Here is a 20,787-nt window from a genome sequence, read left to right as displayed (position 1 = left end):
ACTTAAGTCTACTCTTCTGGTTAAAAAAAAACGTACCATTGTTTGGCGTCTTCTCCCCTGTGGCACACCCCAGTAGGTTAAATTACATATACAATATTGAAAATTTTTTCTCACAATTCTCAATTCTCTCTGACCCATGGCTGACAGGCAATCACGCCTAGGCTAATGTGGTCCATCTAAAAAATTATTCTAGCAGAATAATTATGGATATTTTGATTGATCTGATTTGAAAGAAATAAATCGAATGTATATTTATTTATCTATTATTCTGAAAAGTTTTTCAATAAGAAGTTTCATTTTGATATAAAGACGAATATATTTTAAGAGAAATCAATGATTATTTATTTAAGTGTGAAGAGGAAGGTATGCCATCCATCTTTTGAGCTCTTGAATTGATTATGGAGCATTGACTAAGACCTCATCTTTCATGTGACCCCAAAGAAAAGTCTGAAAGTGTTAAATCCCAAGATGTCGGTGGCCACGTTTTCGAGAATTAAGACAGCCAGGAAACTTTTCTCGCAAAATCGTGATTGTTCCGTTCTTTGTTTGGCACACGTAGCTTCATCTTGTGATCAATGAACGTCGTCCATATAATTTTTTTTCGGTCATAAAAAATTATTAATTATTTATTGAAAATTATTTATGCCACTAATTTCTATAATCTGATCTCTTGGATATTTGATTGTAAGGATGGTCCTTTACTAAAATTTTATTGTGATTCTTATCACAGTCGAAAATATGAAGATTAACAGATCAAAATCATTAATCAGCTTAATTCCCAAGATTGACGAGGTATCGACAAACCTGAGTTTTTGTCAACATGACGGTCTACATCAGCAATATTCTCAGTTGATGTTGAGCGATGCACAAAATTTCAATTCTCGACATTGCTAACTTGTTCTAAAAGTTGAAGTTTTTCCAATGCTTCAGCTTTGTGAACCGTGACTGCAAAATTTCTACCATTTTTGTAGCGAATTTAAGCAATTTCATTGCGTTTTTTAAGCGTGCGTCGTTCTATTTTTGTAATGGCTTCGTTTTTACTCATCGAATCTCAAAAATGACAGGTAGCGGTTTATTCAAAATGAAACCTCTTGTTGTAAAACCCAGCATAATCGCTCAGAAAAGACAGGATGATTTTTCGCCAAGGTGACCTTCAAAGACTTTTTCATCTTAACCATTCTGAACGAATTGATTTGTTTGATATTTTCAGATTTCAAGATCCATTGATAAGAAATTTATATATCATGATATGTATATATTTTTGAATTGGGAAAAAAGGCGATTTCATTTGTTACAAAAATAACAAAACATTCTACAGGCACTTTTTTCAGTAAAATCCATCGATTCAATCATTCTTTTTTAATGCAGTTGTAATAAAAACTTATGCTTTTTTAATGTGAACTATAGTTCACATTCAAAAAAGCATAAGTTTGTATTATAACTGCAATGAAAAGGAATGATTAAATCGACGGATTTTACTGAAAAAAGTGCCTGTAGAATGTTTTTTTTTCATGTTCAAAGCAACGGTAATAAAGAAGGTAAATGAGAACTTTTCATTTCACGCCATTTTTCAATTTTCTCCTTTAGCTTGAGAATATTTTAACTTATAAGGTTGCGGTTTTGTTTAAAGTCATTCAAAAATCGATCACGAAAATTTGCCATTATTTTTTTTTTTCATTCTAGCGCAATGGGATTCTGAGACCAATTGTTGGAGATTTCATATACTCAGGGATATTTGTTTGCAAGATTAGAAATTTCAAGAGAATCGATGGTTGGTTTTACTTTTCGGCGAACCTTAACTCAATAAACAGTAAACTTTAGTGGCCAGTGTGGCAGTGTGCTCTCCCTATTTGAAATCATACGTTTTTTCATGGAGATAAGCGTTCAGTGAGAACCAAGTTGTGAAGTGGAACGTTTAGAAATAAACTAGCAACAATTATTCTATTGTGGTGGCAGTGATTCCGATGTTACGATTTCTTGGCAAGAACATTCGATTGGTTAATCACATATAAAAACTAAATATCAACATATGAGATCTATTGTTTCGTAATTTTTTTCGATGTGTTGCTGGCATTTCTTTGGTTCTAGTAACGCGATTAACAAAATTTCGTACAAAGCATCCACATGCAGAATTTCAACTTGGTCGGATTAGAAGTATGATCAAATTTTTTTCTGCTTTAATTTTCTATGATTTTTCACATGCAAAATCTCAACTCGGTCTGATCTGTAATAATTGAAATATTACATATTTTTTTCCGATATTCTTCAATTTTTTATAGTTCTGGTGATATATGCTCAACATGGAATTTTGCATGATGCTTGAAATCTCTATAGAATCCGTAAAAAAATTGGTATGGAACGCCTACAGGGATTTTTTTCGAAATCTGAACCTACCTAGGTACACATTTTTTGTTTTCAGGAGAGTTATCGTGTTAACGGTTTGCCGGTTGGTATCACATAATTGCAACTGCCATCGTGATGTAGTGACGAGCGATATGTTCGAGGAACAATCTTTCAAAAATAATGGATTGACAGAGAACTGATAATAAACACAACTCGGTTCATTATGTATAGGGTGATTGTTTACCTATATTTTATTCAATAGTTATATCAGTTAATATTACAAAAACGTTTGAATGGGCAAATTTGAAAAATGACAAAGATATCGTCAATAAAGTATGAATCAGGAGAAAGAGCTCTACCGATTAGGAAAATGAAATACTGGGTGTTCCATTCAAAATATAACAGTTCACATGAAATTTTCAGGTTTATAAAGTTTTTTTTGTATTTCTTAGTACTGAATTCTGAATCTCCATAAAAAATACTTCATATTTGTCCATTGCCATTTTTCACATTCTTGTAAGACCAATATTAACTGAGATATCTTATCTAATGAGAAAAATATAAACAATCACCCTGCATACTTACTTTCAAATGATTAATGTTATAGCCTTTTCGAAATCGGGGTTACATGAATCGATTCCCAAATTCTTTTTCATTGGCCTAGGACGTGACTTCGTGCATACATCTGAACTTCTTCCTCTATCACCCCTCAACGTCAGTTCGAAATAATCTGCAAGGTCATTCAAGACGTAACCGCAAATATTCTAAAAAAAAAAAATTTCTCACTCATCTGTCGAAGATGTTGATAATTCCGAGAATTCTTCACCCTGGAAAGTCCAAACTAACCAGTATCAATCAGGTTTGTCTGAAGATATTCCTGGAAACCATAAACTTTGTTTTTCAGCAATAATTTATAGTGATTATCTAAAAAATTTTTTCGAATGAGAGTTCAACGTACAGACGGCCATTCTGAGAAAAATATTATTGATATGTTGTTTACCCGATCTACTTTCATCAATCGATAGAATTCACGAGTATTTTGTGTATGATAAATCGTTCAGGGTTGAAAATTTTTCAAGGAATCTCTATTGTTACTCCTATTCAAATAGTTTGTGGAATTACATGGAATCTGCTGGTACAAAGTCTAGGTATACAGTATAGTAGGTATAATTAGTAACTAGGTATAATTGCTCCGTTTGTAGCATTCAAAACAAGACTGCAAAGGGCAAAAGAAACTACAAAACGCATAAAACTTTAGGTAGAAAGAAAAACGAGAGATTCCTTGGATAATTTTGGGAAAAAAGTACTTTAAACAAACGCTTTGTTTTCGAGATACAAGGTATTTCTTGTAGTCCTACTTTTTTGATTATACCAGTTCATTGAGAATTTTATTCTCGAGAACTGGACCAAAGTTTTTTCTTACGTTTCAACTACCAGTGGCTCACGAAAAAAAAGGCCTGGGGGAAAAAAGCGGCCATGATTAACACTTCGAATTGGAATATCTATCCCAAATTCAAGTTAAAGATCTTGTGAAGGGAAGATGCTATGAAAAAAAAACTTGAAAAAAATCAACAATCTGTATCTTGAAAACGAAGTGTTTGCAGAGTCATGTATATAGGACTTTTTTTCTCATAACGATTCAAGGAATATCGGGTGTCCCAAGGTGAGTGGCCTATTAGATTATTATGGAAACTATTGATGGTAAAGATTTCAAATTTTGGATAGATATTTGGCCATGTAAGGTACATTTTTAAAATAATTTCACATTTCCAGTGTTGCCGGATGTACAACAATTTGGCAACAACTTTGTTATTTTAAATAGGACATCCGGTATTTCTATTTTTTTTTGATACTCCATAAAATATTAAATCTATTCACTCTTACTTTTACATCCCTATCTTTAACGGTTTTTGAGTTATCAATTATTTTTAGAAATTTTAGATCAAATTGGCGTATTACGAAAATGACTCTAGTTCGCTCAATATTTGAGATTTAAGTCTGAAATTTTGCAAGTCGTTAGATATTGATTTGATCTGTGTAACTGCTTTTGAATTATGGTTGTCAATAATACAGGACGGACCAAAAAAAATCATCATTTGCCAAGTTACAAAATTGTAAAAAGGCTATTTTTTCAAATTAGACACCTAGTTTATTTTTCAATTTTTGGAATCAGTACAACACACTCTACAATTTTTCTATTTACGTCCCTATACCTATCTCCACTGGATTCCGAGTTATATGCGTTATATGTGTAAATATTTCTTGAGCCATTATTTATAGAAAAACCTCGGAACAAAACACCTGTTAGGCAATAATTGTTTATTTTGACATTTATGGATTGAACTGATTCATTGATATATCGATCTATGAAAGACATAGAGAAAATAACAATACAAAAGAAATTAACGCTTATTGAATCAATGTGAAATCTAATAAACGCATATAACTCGGAATCCAGTTGAGATAGGTATAGGGACGTGGATAGAAAAATTATAGAGTGTGTTGTACTGATTCCAAAAATTGAAAAATATACTAGGTGTCTAATTTGAAAAAATAGACTTTTTTACAATTTTGGAACTTGGCAAATGATGATTTTTTTCGGTCCGTCCTGTATTATTGACAACCATAATTCAAAAGCAGTTACACAGATCAAATCAATATCTAACGACTTGCAAAATTTCAGACTTAAATCTCAAATATTGAGCGAACTAGAGTCATTTTCGTAATACGCCAATTTGATCTAAAATTTCTAAAAATAATTGATAACTCAAAAACCGTTAAAGATAGGGATGTAAAAGTAAGAGTGAATAGATTTAATATTTTATGGAGTATCAAAAAAAAATAGAAATACCGGATGTCCTATTTAAAATAACAAAGTTGTTGCCAAATTGTTGTACATCCGGCAACACTGGAAATGTGAAATTATTTTAAAAATGTACCTTACATGGCCAAATATCTATCCAAAATTTGAAATCTTTACCATCAATAGTTTCCATAATAATCAAATAGGCCACTTACCTTGGGACACCCGATATATAATTTTCGTTTGTACCTCCAATTCAGGAACACCGTGTATATTATCAACAAAACAAAAATCTGTATGATCAAGAAATTGAAAATAAAATAAAACGAAGTAATTCCACTATATTATTTAATTGTTAGCAACAATTGTTTCGCCACACTGTGGCTTCATCAGGCTACATTTCTGAAATGTTCAGTTCAGAAATGTAGCCTGATGAAGCCACAGTGTGGCGAAACAATTGTTGCTAACAATTAAATAATATAGTGGAATTACTTCGTTTTATTTTATTTATAATGAATTTAGGATTTATAAGGACCGAATCCATTAAATATCTAGAAATTAGACTCGCATCAACGGATAAAATCGTTTGAATATTATTCGATTAAAAAATATCAGTAGGATCGAAGAATTCAAGAGAGAAATTAAGGAATATATAGGCGAGTATGGTTCTGATTTTGATATCTACTAGATGAAGTCGTGGTGTGTATGCATTTGCCGTTGAACATATTATTTTCACCTTGCCATTCGAATTTTTGTTTTTTTTTTAATGTTGTTATTGTTGTCATTTTCTTCAATACGGATCTGCATATTTCACGACATTTTTCGGAATAACTTTTAACGTTGAATTCAACGATATATCAAACAATGTCATTCAAAGTTGATTTTCAGGTGATTTTGACCCTCATTCAAATTTAATGGTGTTTATGTAACAAAAAACAAGTCTATTAACGATATCAATGTTCTGACCCAAATTCAATCGAACCCAAAAAAAAAATCGAGAACTGTGGCCAGTGAATGGAATTTTTCAAAAACTGCTGGTAATAAAATAGTCAAGAGACGCGAATACAATGATTTTAAATTTTAATACCAAGCCTTGCAAAAATTATATCGTAATGATCTCAAAATAAAGTTCGAATTTGTAATTTGTTTCAACGATTCAAATGACAAATACAACAATAGTGATACCTCGCGAGAAAATTGAGAATGTTTTGGAAGGTATTCAAGGAGACCAAAAAAGCAAATGTATAAGAAGTATGGGTTCTAGAACCGTAAAGTGCATTTTACAAAATGGTGGACTTTTCGAACACTTACTTCATTAATTTTCATTTACTTTCGAATAATCATTTGATTTTTTTTCATTAAATGATACTTTCGTTTAATTATTATGAATTGAAATATTCAAATGATTATTATAAAAGAAGAACCAAGAAACCAGTATACTGGTTTCTTGCTTTGATTCTAATATGTTCCATTTAGTTCAAGATGGGTAAGTTGATTTTCTTATCGAAATTTATTGCATATTGTTAATTAAACTAAATGAAGGTAATACAGATCCGACCCGAAGAAAATTGGATAAGGGTCAAAATCACCTGAAAATCTACTTTGAATGACATTGTATGATATATCGTTGAATTCAGCGTTAAAAGTTATTTCGAAAAATGTCATAAAATATGCAGGTCCGTATTGAAAAAAATGAGGTTGAGGGTGGCCCAGAGAGTACGAAACGTTGGATACGAAATCTGATTACGTCAAATTGAGGATAATTTACTGTCGAATAAAAAGTTTTCGTAACATTTTTTGATAATATTTGAAATAAAGTGGGAAAAAAAGAAAAATCGAAATGACATAATTTACTTTTCTTATGATATCTCGAAAACCGGCCTTGATAATCTCGATTTGTTTGAACTGCTTGATAATGCTTCTATGCATGCAACTTTTTTTCCATTTGACCGACCTTCTAACTCTTATGGTTTAAAAGTTACCAATACAATCCCATTGAAAAAGTGGCCACCCTGTATACAAGAAATACGGTAGTTTTCGAGCGCTCGTTCCAACGGATTGCTCTATAATTTCGTCACAATATCTGAATTTCGTTCGTCCTTTCGAACAGAAGGACCTAGGTTCGATTGACTAATGACGAATCCTTCCTGTAATTCGATTCTGTCTGTCCGGTAGTATACCTACATTGGTAATTTTCGAACGAAAAAACCTAGAATCTTGAAATTTTCACGGTAGGTTCAGATTTCGAATACCATTGTTGAATCCGACTAGGGGTTCGGTGAAAATGGTCGATCGAAGAATGTTTTTCCTGTTTATTCCAAAACAACAGACTCGATCGAAAAAAAAATGTGCATTTGGATGAGGAATGACAATTTCAAGCCTTTCACAGAATTCCAGGTTGTTCGCGTAGATAACTAGAACCATAGAAAATTCAGGCAGAACATCGAAAAAAAATTAGGAAACTACTGACGTGAAGTCAGGAGCGTTTGAGCGCTTGTTTATTCATTTGCCAATTACACCCTTGGAGACCTTTATAGATACAGTTAAGCCCGCCACTCACGAAGCGTTTCTTCCAGCGTTTGGTAGCTAGCGGCGAAGAGATTCCAGTCGGGCAGTCAAGTTCATACTCTGATTTACAGTAGTACGGCCGTGTCCCGAGCTGTCTGACTGGAATCTCTTCGACGCTAGCTACCAAACGCTGGAAGAAACGCTTCGTGAGTGGCGCGCATTATGTGAATTCACATCAGTGCTTCTCTAATTTTTTAATGTGATTTGTGAATTCATATGGCATTGAAGTGATGCAAAATCTATGAACATACTTTCCACAGTTTCCACAAAGACTTTTCTATTATTTATCTAACATTATCAGCGCTTGGACTTACGGAATATCATTTGCAAATAAAATTGACGCAGTTTTTTCTCCCATATTATTATAATTATCCATTATAAAAATTTGGAAACAAACCCCAAATGAAGAAATAAATGAAACATGCAAAATAATTATGCAAATCTCGCAATTGCCTTTGATTTCGATTTGATCTCAAATTGTCTCATTGCAATTTGTTTTTACCAATATGAGTAGTGTAGGTACCTTCAGAAACGAATGTATTTAGTATTTGTCATTAAAACTATGCTCTTCTGAATGATTCGATACAGAAATATTGTTTTACACAAGGTTATTTGATGATTAAATAAAAATTTTATAGGCATTATATATTAAGCATCTCAAAATGAAATGAAATTTTTTTGAAAGGTCATTCCTTGAACATATCGCTCCATCATTCCTTCACAATGTAGATACGTAATCTTCGAATTTTGAGCTAGGGATGTTCTCAAATAATAAGATTCGAGTCAGTAATGATGAATTCGAGAAATTCAATTCTATCGGAGCGGAACTACCTAGAAACTTGAAACATTCAGGGTAGGTTAGGTTAGGTTAGGTTCGAATCTCGAATGCCGACTAGGGGATCCGTAAATATAACTTTTCGAACTACTGATTTCAAAAGTACGGATCCGGTGCATTTGAATGTAAAATAACAGAATATGAAGCTCCAAACAAAATTTCATGTTGATCTAGGCTCTAGAACCAGAGAATATTTAGGAAGAATATCGCTTCTTTTATACCTAATATTTCCATGACCACAAAACCGACAGAGTTGAGATTTTTGGAGGACTTATAAAATAAGAATTTTAAGCTGATCACATAATTACATAGCAATTCAAGAAAAATACCTATTGGAAAATAAATTGGTCTACTTAATTTACTTGACAAAAAAACAATAGGTCTAATAAACTGCATCAAAGTATAGGATAAAAATTTCAACCTCCATGCAAAATTATATACCTACTGATAGCGTTTTCAGAACCAGAGAAAATCTAAGCAGAATGGGTATCGAAGAAAAATTAAATTTCAAATTCAATCATTCCTGAAGAATGTGAATATAACATTAAAATTCGGTGAATATGGTAATTATAAATATATTTTCTTGTTTCAGTTCCCGCAGACACTAGATCCATCGGGACAAAATAAGGAAAATAGGAAACCAGGCAGTCTTCCTGAGGAAGTCGAGCTGGACCCGCCATCTCGTGATCTTTTACAGAGACTTCTCGAGATTGATCCGAAGAAGAGATTGCGATCTTTACGTTCACTTACTACCATAGCTTTTTTCAAAGGCTATGATTTTCAGAAAGTGAAAATGAAAAGCGTAGGTTTATCATTATTTCTTGAATTTTATTTATTTTCAAAATATGTGTATGTTTACAAACTTTTTTGGAAATTTTATGAATATTGAATATTATATATGAACCAAGAATATTAAAAAGTACCTACTAATGTATATATGTCCTCATTTTAATGTTCGAAGTGGTTTGCAAGATAATGAAAAAATAAAATACAAATGGTTCTCATCAAAAACATCTACAGCAATATCTGGAATGATATATGCCAATTGCGCAGGTACATAGTTACCAGCGATAAAACTCTTAAGAGTACTTGAAGATCAAATCAATTTTAATCCTGCAACCATTCTACTTATACAGGGTGTTTCATTCTTATGTCACTGAAGCAATAAACGATATTTCAGCATTATCAATTTTGCGTTATGTACAGGGTGGGCAAATAAGCGAGGTAAGCGGCTATATCTCAGGATCCACTCATCGTAGAGACTTGCGGTAAAAAATTTTACCACTAAAGTAAACAAAATAAAACACTGGAAATTATTTTGAAGTTCATACCTCCACCGCTAGGGGGCGTAATAGCTATCGTCGAGTGGAAAAATGCATTTTACTCGAAAAATTTTCATATTAAGTTGGAAAAAAATATCATCACTGTAAACCTTGGAAAATTCTCTATCTGTTTGAATTGTCACTTTCGATTTTGCGACATCAAATAAGGGTGGGGGAAAGATAGAAATCTGACTGATTGAAATGTCTGTAACTTCAGTTTGGCTCAACATTTTTGAGCAAATTAGATCTTATTCGACAGACAACATCTTATTGATTAAGGAAAAAATATACTCATGATGAATTTGATTCAGCTGCTCCCGATAGGGAGCGCTGAGTCAGAAGTTCATTGTTTTGTTCATTTTTCTCTGAAATTTCAAATGTAATGATAGGATTTTTTTAACAGAAACAAAAATTTCATTGAATTTGCATGAAAAATCCTCGAGGTCGCAAAGCGATAATTTCAGGCGTTCTGAAGTTATGGCCGAAAGAAGATATTCTTCAACTGATGCACTGCGAAAAACAAAATTGAGTCTTCAAGTTCTAACAGAATCAGAAATCCCATCAAATTTGTATGAAAAAACCAAAAGGTCGCAAAGCGATAGCTTCAGGGGTTCTCTAGTTATGGACGAAAAAAGATATTCTTCAACTGATGCACTGAAAAACTGAATTGTGTCTTCTTTCGGCCATAACTCCAAAACGCCTGAAGCTATCGCTTTGCGACCTTTTGGTTTTTTCATACAAATTTGATGGGATTTCTGTTTCTGTTAGAACTTGAAGACTCAATTTGGTTTTTCGCAGTTCATCAGTTGAAGAATATCTTCTTTCGGCCATAACTTCAGAACGCCTGAAATTATCGCTTTGCGACCTTCAGGTTTTTTCATGCAAATTCAATGAAATTTTTGTTTCTGTTAAGAAAATCCTATCATTACATTTGAAATTTCAGAGAAAAATGAACAAAACAATGAACTTCTGACTCAGCGCTCCCTATCGGAAGCAGCTGAATCAAATTCATCATGAGTATATTTTTTCCTTAATAAACAAGATGTTGTCTGTCGAATAAGATCTAATTTGCTCAAAAATGTTGAGCCAAACTGAAGTTACAGACATTTCAATCAGTCAGATTTCTATCTTTCCCCCACCCTTATTTGATGTCGCAAAATCGAAAGTGACAATTCAAACAGATAGAGAATTTTCCAAGGTTTACAGTGATGATATTTTTTTTCCAACTTAATATGAAAATTTTTCGAGTAAAATGCATTTTTCCACTCGACGATAGCTATTACGCCCCCTAGCGGTGGAGGTATGAACTTCAAAATAATTTCCAGTGTTTTCTTTTGTTTACTTTAGTGGTAAAATTTTTTACCGCAAGTCTCTACGATGAGTGGTTCCTGAGATATAGCCGCTTACCTCGCTTATTTGCCCACCCTGTACATATAAGGGCGATGAATTTTTTCTCTCAGTTACAACTGGAAAATTGACAATGATTAGACCAATGTATTAAAAAATTATTTGATAATTTTAAAATTATGATGTGTATCCAATAGTTTTTCTTATTTATTAATTAAAGTCACCATTATGTAGTAAAAGTGTTTGGCAAAAATGTAAAACACATGTTTCAGTTTAGTTTGTGGTGTTTTTTGTCAAATATTATTTCAAATCGATTTTCTAAATTACGATATACGGGGTGTGGTTCCAAGTATACCTACAATCGTTCCGTATATTTTTGTATACCTAGGTTTTCTTTGTGTGGTGTATTGAGTAATCAATTTTGGCATCAAATAAAAAAAAAAGTGTGCCAAAGCCAAACTTACAACGGATGAACAGAAATCGCCTTTTGTTTTGATGCCAACATTCGTCACTCTTTGTCTAACGAGACACTATAGCAGTAGCGTAACAATTGATTAATTTCGAAATGATCAATTGATGCTCAAAAATAGTTCACAATGTGATTTATTCATAAAAATCATTTCGTATTTCAAAAGGGTGAATGTTTTTCTCAGTTTAATGATTCAGCTATTGTGAAGTTATGGAGGAAAGGTTCCTGTTAAAGCAGTCAACAATGGAATCAGGATTCTCCACGCTCGCAGACACAATCGGCTAGCTCAACTGTGATTGGCGACACTAAACTTCCATCTGCCTTGTTTTCGCCTTTCGGGATCGAGCACAAATGTTTACTTTCCGTTCCTTCTATCTATATCCTAATGTGCCAAATATTAAAAAAATGTACAAGGAGTGGTTCACTTGTTATGACCACAGGAAGAAATTAGTGAAATTCATAAAACCGCCTCCATTTCGTTAACAAAGACAGTCATCTGACTGTCTTGTCTACTAAATGCTACTAAATGTGGTATATCTTGGACCATCGCGTTGTCCTCTATTTGCCTTTAAGTATTTCCGTTTCCCAATGAAACATCCTGTATATTTTCAGTTCCTAGGAATGAAGAAGCTGCTACTGAAGTATGCTCAAAAAACAATTTCTCATATTCACAGTACATCAATACTTCTTAGAATAGATAGGTACTTACTGTGAATACTGTGAGGTATGTTAAGGGTAGAACTGAACTCAGTTTTTTGAATGAATAACACATTGAATGAATCTTTGAAATAATTTTATTGCGCATATACGCTCATGGTTTCATCAATGACTTCTACGTCTTCTACTTTTGTTCCTGTTGAATTCTGAATAGTTCATTCACTTTCAGTATCTTTTCCACATTATAAATTTCATTTTTATTATATTGTATAGCTAAATGGTTTTGCATTTTATTTCCAGATCAAACCAAAATCAATCATGGAGAAATATTTTCCTGACGGACCGCCACCGAAAAAAAGTAAAGAAGTGTTTGATGATTTCGATGGTGTATTTTAATTCTGATGGCCTTGAAGGACAGTAGATACATACAACGAACAATATTGATGGAACAGCACCAATGATATTACATCCGTTCAAATGAAAATAGTATTATCAAGCAGTATTAGATTTCAATTTATTCTGTTTTTATTTACAAATTTTAAAGTGATAGCAATAAATGAATTATTATTCTCATAAAAAGTTTTAAAATTATCAGAATTCTTTCAACAGCAATTCTAAAATTGAATGAAATGCTTCTATATTTTTTTTGTGAAATGAATAGATATAGCGAGAGGAGCATATAACAAACACTAAAAAATAGATGTATTACCAATACATCTATACAGAGCGTGAACTCTGCTTAGTTTTACAGAGGTAAAGGGTAAATAGCTGGTTTTAGAAATGTTTCACAAATATAAATAGTCTGAATATATTCAGACTTTGTCAAGATTACAGAAAAAACAAACAAAGTAGTATGGTTATTACTATGAGTTGAAGAAAAAAATATGTATCAATCAATATTTATTTACATTCATTAATAACTTTATTCTAGAGTGACTTAAAAGCCAGTTAATCATTCTCAAAATTTCTATGTGGTAAAATGCTCTACGGTTGGAACTGAGGTGTACAGCCATTATCGCTTCTTAGCTAAGGTTGTGGAGAATTGTCGACAATCTTGTTCATTTCTTTGGATGAGTACGATAAATGAGTAAATACAAAACACTAAAATTACTTTGGAAGAATGGGAGAGGTATTTCAAAAACTTTACGACCAAACAACAAGCAGCACATCACCACAGAACCTACATCAAGATAATTCGAGATAAATCCAGAGTTGGACCATTTCCTTGGAGATCACATGGTGACAAAGCTGAAGAACAAAAAAGTTCCAGGCATTGACGAAATATCAAACGAGATGATCAAGTATCGGAGTAATGTGTATACCCTGTAGCTAACATAATAAACCATACTATTATTTATTATCATAACGTTACACGAAGAATTACTGACTTTTCTCAATAAAATATTTGACACCAAGAGCATTTTGATACCAATTTTCAAAAAAGGAGAAAGAACAATCGACAAAATTATCGAGGTATCAGCTTGATAAGTGAAATACAGAAACTTTTTACTAAAATTTCAACGGAAGAAGTGATGTCATCTGGGATTTCTGGGAAAACAGGTCTGCTATGGATGCTATATTTTTGTCATATATATATATATATATATATATATATATATTTTATTATATTTTGTTCTTTTTTCAGTGCATAAATTGAAGCAATCATTCAACAATATTCACGGAAAAAACTGGTTGGAAAAGTATTTAATTGTGTCTATGTCATGAGAGAAAGTAGTTAAAGTGAAAAAATTCAACATTTTCATAAAACATCGAATATCTCGAAAACTGTGAGACTTTCATTAAAACAATTTTTTCACATCAGGTTGAGCACATTCTGATCTACATTCTGTTTTCGTTTGAAGTGGTCTTTTTAGAACCGCCTGTATAAGATCAGAGTGTAGAATAAATGATGTCATTCAAATATCTAGGAGTGAACATAATAAGTAATAGACATCTAAAGATTGAAGTAAAATCTCAAACAACAAAGGCATCATTGATATCAGGGAAGGTACTTGAGAGATATAGTTTGGCGGAGTACATATTTGAGTATAACGTGTAAGTATAACTCATTTGCTATTGAGCCATATTTAGGGATAACCAAAAATTAACAGTTTACGAGAGATTTGAGTTCTTCTGATTTTTAAAAAATTTCTCACCTTTCTTCTGGAGACATTCCACCTGATGTAAGCCAATATGCTCCTGGTTAAACGGTATTCCATGGATGGGCTTCTCTTCGCATATTTCTTGGATAGTCGTGGTCGTATGAAACATCATTACCTATTATTATTATGCAGGAAAAAGTGGAATAAAAATGTCACCAAAAACATTGTGTCTTTAAACATATGCATATCTTGACAAAAACCTCCAACAGAGCATTGTATGATATGGTACGGATTTCCACCTCTTTTTCTTTCATTTCATCAATTTCGGAACATTAACTTATTTTTTCTCCCGAATCCAATCTGGATTCTCACTCAAAACAATTGAGTTCATTTTTTTTCCGATGCATTCAGGGGTAGGATGTTTTATTAATATTACTCCTCCCTTTATGACGAATGACTCAGCAACGACAATCAATGATGGAAAGAACAAATAACACAGTAGAATTCATAATTTTATTCAATTTCCGACATAAGGGAACAAACAAAATTCAAAATGTCTCCATATAATATCTGAAATTCATTTCTATGGGATATTTCTCCTGAAAAAGCTATACAAAGAGTGAATATGAATAGAATATATTGTGTACCACGAGAATATTTATTTAGTCAGTTGCATATGATGATATGAAAAGTAAGTAATATAGTCGTGATTAAATCATTTATTTGTTTCCATAGTGATTGCAGTCTTCAAATTTTTAGTAAGTACATGAAAATTATATTCTTTCAATTCTAGAGAGGTTATACAGTATATTTGATTTATCTGAGCTAAGTAAGTACCTATAATGGAATACATCATCGAGACGGAATAAATTTGAAAATATGTAAAGTCCTGAATTTGGATACCCATTCAAATATGTGAGTTGGCTCCTACTATTACAGTTTATAACATTTTAAATAGAACACTGTTTTCTCCATAATATAGTTTCACACTATATAGAATACCATACACATCAAGTATCCTACCTCTATTTAATTTTATCGAGCAAAGAAATTTATAAAACAAAATAATATATAAATGTTCCACATTATCAACTCATGCATGTTCATTCTTGAATTTTGACAATTTTGAAATAACATCTTTCAATGAAAAATTTTCAATTTTTATCTTCAGTAAGTCAGTAAATTCTGTAACTACTTAGGTAATTTTGCATTTCTCACAGTGTCAATCTCTATGAATTTAGAAGTAAGGGTTACCACCTATATGAAAGGCTGAAATATTAACAACAGGTCCTTTCAAGTGATTTTAATTTTTTCTTATTAACCGAAAAGATCTTTGTCTTGTTTTCAATATATAGCGCATTTTATATGCATAGTACTTTGAATTCTTTCAAACTCAGTACCTGCAATCTGATTATATTCTCACTTTCGAGGATGATGAATTCTGATAGTCAACAATTACATTTTCGAATCTACACTTTTTTTATTGAAACAATTATAACCTGAGTTATGCTGAAATATCTTGAAGATTGAAGTCGAAAGTGTTGCGTTGAACAATTGAATAATTTGTTTCCAATCCATTATCCATTGGAATGAATTTTCTCAAAATGGAAAACATTATTTTGATATTTTGGTTATAAATAAACCCTGAAGATTGAATTAAATTATTTGAAGGTGGAACATGAATTATTATGGATCGCTTCCTAGGCAAAAGTTTCTCAATATATCTCAGGAAAGTACCTAATACTCATCTCAAAATTAAAAGCATTAAATTTCTGTTGAAAATCATTGCATAAGTATTTTAGTTATATGCATATTATATTGTTTGTGATCAACATGAAGAGGATATCATTAGACATTTAGTAATAAGTTAATCACATCTCGAGTGGATTCTACAATTTGAGTATAATAAACATCACAGTCAAAAGCTATACCTACTTAAACATACATTATAAGTTATTCAAATTTGTGTTTGTCAATATTCTATCGCTATCATCAAGCAAGATGTTTTCCTCCTATCGTTTATATCAGAATCATTTCAAAGGACTTTCTATAACTGCCTATAACTAGAGCCTAAAATGAACCTTCATCTGCTTTAATATTGCGAAAAAACGTTATTTAAATTAGAAATATACATTTCGAAATCCAAATATCCCATTATTTGAATTTATTCTGAAATATAAATGAATTCCCAAAATCTCCATTTCTAATTAATCAATTGAAAGGAGGAATAATTAATTCCATATACAGGGTGTCCCGGGAGTAACCAGAGGTAGAGTAGGACTAGATGAGTACGGATTGACTGCAAAAAATTAATATCTGCCTTTCCTATAAGAAAGCTACAGGGTGAGTTTGCATATTCATGGAAATAATGAAACCATCGTCAGAACCAAACTTATCGGCGGAATTTATTGAAACTGAAATTCGATGTTTTTCATTTGTTATTGTTGTTTCATCATTAAATGAGTTTAATGAAGCTCCTGACCTTTTTTCAGGAAGAATTTTACGTTTCATGTTCAATCACGGGATATCTCAGTCCTGTTTATGTGAATAAATCAAATTTTTCGAACTTTGTCCAATTTCAAAAATTAATGAAAAAAGAATGTTAGATGTGACAACTTCGAGTGATACCGCGTATTGAAGCTGAATTTATGTTTTTCATGAAAATATGAACAATGATTTCAAATTCAAAATAAAAAGTGATATTTTCAACCTGAACAATTTAAATGAGAAATAATGGGTCCAGTCCTGGAATATTGAAAAAATTAATATGTCTTTGACTCGACCTCGGCATGTGTAAGTTATATCCCAAGTTTCAATGAATTCCGTCGATGAGTTTGGTTCTGATGATGATTTCATTATTTCCATGAATATGCAAACTCACCCTGTAGCTTTTTTTGGGAATGGAAGAAATTAATGTTCTGCAGTCAATCCGTACTCTCCTAGTCCTACTCTACCTCTGGTAAGAGTATGTACAGTTACTCCCGGGACACTCGGTATAACCAAAGGTGTAGAGGAATTTTCAAATGCTCATATTGAATTGAACTCAATAAGCATATAGCCAAGCTTAAGATCGAAGAAAAAAATCATACATTATTTTTGACATTCGTTGTCATATTAATTATCATTTGCCGACAACGAAATATTCTGTTGTCTCACAATGACATATATTTTCTTTGGTATAACAATAATAGAAAAATCCTTCGAAATCGGTGACGAATATATGATAAATACCTACATGATAATCAAAATAACAATGTATTTCATCAGAATCTTATTTTTAAAATATTGTGCTTTATATTTAATGGAATATCAAACTCTCATATTTAATAATATGGTAGATTATAAACTTGTATATTCAAATATATCCTTTGAAAAAACGCCATAAAATTCCAACTAGAAAACTGAATTTCCACACCGGATAGAAATTCTAACAATGTCGGAAGTGAACAAGCGTTATTTAAGTACCTATAGCTGTTCTGCATTGAGGTCGAGCCATTTTCTTGATCAAAAGTTTCATTTTTATTCTTAATCGAAGCTCTAAACGAGAGACACTATTGTTAAATAATATAGTTCCACTCTGCTAAATTATTTTTACTTATCTCTTTTCTCTTCTTAGTTTTAGGTTTGAGAAATTCAGTTGTACAGGGTCCGGCAAAAAAACCTCCCTGATTTCAATAGGCATTTGCAAAAAGAATAAGAAAAATATAGAACAATTACTTATATTTGTGAATAGCCTATATGATGCCATTTTACATCACTTAGTACACTTTACTTGGTTTTGAAAATTATGTCTGATAAATGATGTCCCCCATTGTTAAGACATTCATGACATTTCCTGGTCCCCAAGGTCACCCGACTTATCACCATGTGATTTCTTTCTGTGGGGGTACCTAAAGGCTGAAGTGTACAAACATCGTCCCAGAACTCTGCAAGAACTGAAAGATGCCATTAGGCAGAAAGTGGCAGCCATTCCAAGGCTTCCGAAGAACTATGGACAACTTCAGGGAAAGACTTCGTGAATGTCTTAACAATGGGGGGACATCATTTATCAGACATAATTTTCAAAACCAAGTAAAGTGTACTAAGTGATGTAAAATGGCATCATATAGGCTATTCACAAATATAAGTAATTGTTCTATATGTTTCTTATTCTTTTTGCAAATGCCTATTGAAATCAGGGAGGTTTTTTTGCCGGACCCTGTATATTCTATTGAATAATAACAATAATCGAATATCAAAATATGAACTCATTACTTATTTCCTTTATAAATGTGCCTATATATTAGGTCTCAGTTATGACAAAAGACATTGCACTATAGAGTCGAAGATGTTACCTATGTTATCATATGATATTATGAAGTAGCACTTTATATTATTTCAGTGCAAATTATTACACCAATACATGATGCCTTGATGTATTTTGAGGCATTTTGGATGATGTTGACCTTGCTTAAATATTCAGAGCGCAATATACGAATCCTATGGAAATATTTGCAGCAAACGTTTCAGAGACCAATGGTATTCGAAAAATCACTACTTTTTGAAAAAGCTTTAAATTCTTCATATCATCATTTTGTATGAAAAACAGTAATATTATCAAACACTAGTTCCTCCCCCAGACTATGAATCCAACAAATCGCGATTTTACCCATATATATGTACGATGGCCATGAAAAGATTAGAAGTGGCTGTGAAGGGTGATGTTGATATTTGGTTTGCTGTTGAAAGCTGGGTTACACTGGAATTGTTGGAGAAACGGTTTGGGGATATTATACTATACTTCTATGGTAAGTGCCTCGAAAGGCTGTGTGTTATATCAATGAAATCCTATAAATAACTTTATTGCTTTATATAAGCATACATATATGTTCCTTTATTCAGTTAGGCAGAGTATTCTGTTTGCTAGGTTTTCTTCAAAAAGCAAGATTCCATTCGTTGCCACATGAGAGGTATGAATCAAAATGAAGTTAATGCTAATGCTACAACATTCAAGGATCTTCACCCTATCACAAACCATCTACTCGGTTCCGGTGGTAGATACTGGAAGTATGTACTACATTGCTTATAAGTAGTATTTACTTAGTATATGCTTAAATATGTGTAGCATATATTCCATTCAGTGAGCTCGGGAACAGGTTATGACTAGTTTATTAGATTATTTATTTCATCGTTTTTGGTACACAAGAAAATTGTAGTTATCCTGGAAATCATTTAATATTTTTCTTTGCTTATAAGTTGTATTGCTAGTTAGTATTGAATTGGTTGTGTATACGGGGTTTTGTAAAAATGTCATCAGACGTAGAAATGTATTATGAAAAAATTTCCCAAACGGAAGCATTTGTGATAGCTAGAGGATTATAAGATGATACCTTCGATGAAGTCTGCAAAAGACAGAGCCGTCAAAGAACTAACTAATCGTTAGAACAGAAAAACCAAACACCTCTTAGACTTAGTAAAGAAGCTGGAGCTGCTATTACACCAACTCCGCTAACATCAAGTGAATACTACAAATTGAATCTGAAGTATCTGTATCTGTAAGAGGTCGGTACCTACTTCAAAGTGTAGTAAATACTTCAGTTTTTCATGAGAGTGCTACTTGATATAGTAGCTTCCAGAAAATAACAAGTAGGTATCTAATTCGAAATGCAGTACCTTCTAAGTTGAAGTATCTACTCTGTAGCAAATGCCAATAACTCTAGCATTAGCATGTTCTCCATTTTTATTCATAACACTTAATGTCCACATAAAATGGACTGTCTACTTTGCATCATTCTTTATTGATTCTAGAACAGTTAATCCAATCGTTTCCAGTTGGGAATAAAAGTATATTCGGGTAGGAGTTTGCCAAATACAATTTTAGTCAGAAAAAATTAATTGACAGGATCTGAAGTGGTGATCCAAAAATTTTTACTTCACGAAAGATTGGTGGTGTAGGATCAGAGAAACAGGAAAATGATACTCTGTTAGTTCGCCGACGTTTCGGAAAAAATATTTCTATCCTCAGGGCTCTACAAAATTTACGGAAAACATCATTTGTAGCATTGATGAAGGTGTTTACGAAAATAAAGGAAAGATGACCATTACTAAAAGTTATTGACTAGAAAATATCACAGAAAAGATGGTCTGGTATAATTTAAATTATCTGGTATCTAAATTATACCAGACCATCTTTTCTGTGATATTTTCTAGTCAATAACTTTTAGTAATGCTCATATTTCCTTTATTTCTGTAAACAACTTCATCAATGCTACAAATATCACAGAAAAGATGGTCTGGTATAATTTAAATTATCTGGTATCTAAATGATACCAGACCATCTTTTCTGTGATATTTTCTAGTCA

At 32.2% G+C, this 20,787-nt stretch overlaps 1 protein-coding gene across 3 annotated transcripts in view; it reads left to right on the top strand.

The window, feature by feature from the left end:
• The window catches only part of LOC123682728 (serine/threonine-protein kinase S6KL), a 129,681-nt gene extending 116,758 nt beyond the window's left edge, over positions 1-12,923 (top strand). For 2 of the 3 annotated variants that reach the window (XM_045621495.1, XM_045621494.1), the window contains 2 exons: positions 9,142-9,351; positions 12,645-12,923. In XM_045621495.1, coding sequence (XP_045477451.1) covers positions 9,142-9,351; positions 12,645-12,740 — 306 coding nt within the window. In that variant the 3' untranslated portion in view covers positions 12,741-12,923. Of the gene's footprint in view, positions 1-1,683; positions 1,772-9,141; positions 9,352-12,644 lie in introns of those variants that run through there. The other variant, XM_045621496.1, reaches the window with a different exon arrangement.
• Positions 12,924-20,787: the final 7,864 nt, after the last annotated feature.

Source organism: Harmonia axyridis, chromosome 6 (assembly GCF_914767665.1).
Source record: "Harmonia axyridis chromosome 6, icHarAxyr1.1, whole genome shotgun sequence".
Taxonomy (NCBI): domain Eukaryota; kingdom Metazoa; phylum Arthropoda; class Insecta; order Coleoptera; family Coccinellidae; genus Harmonia; species Harmonia axyridis.
This window is presented reverse-complemented; position numbering and strand designations above follow the sequence as displayed.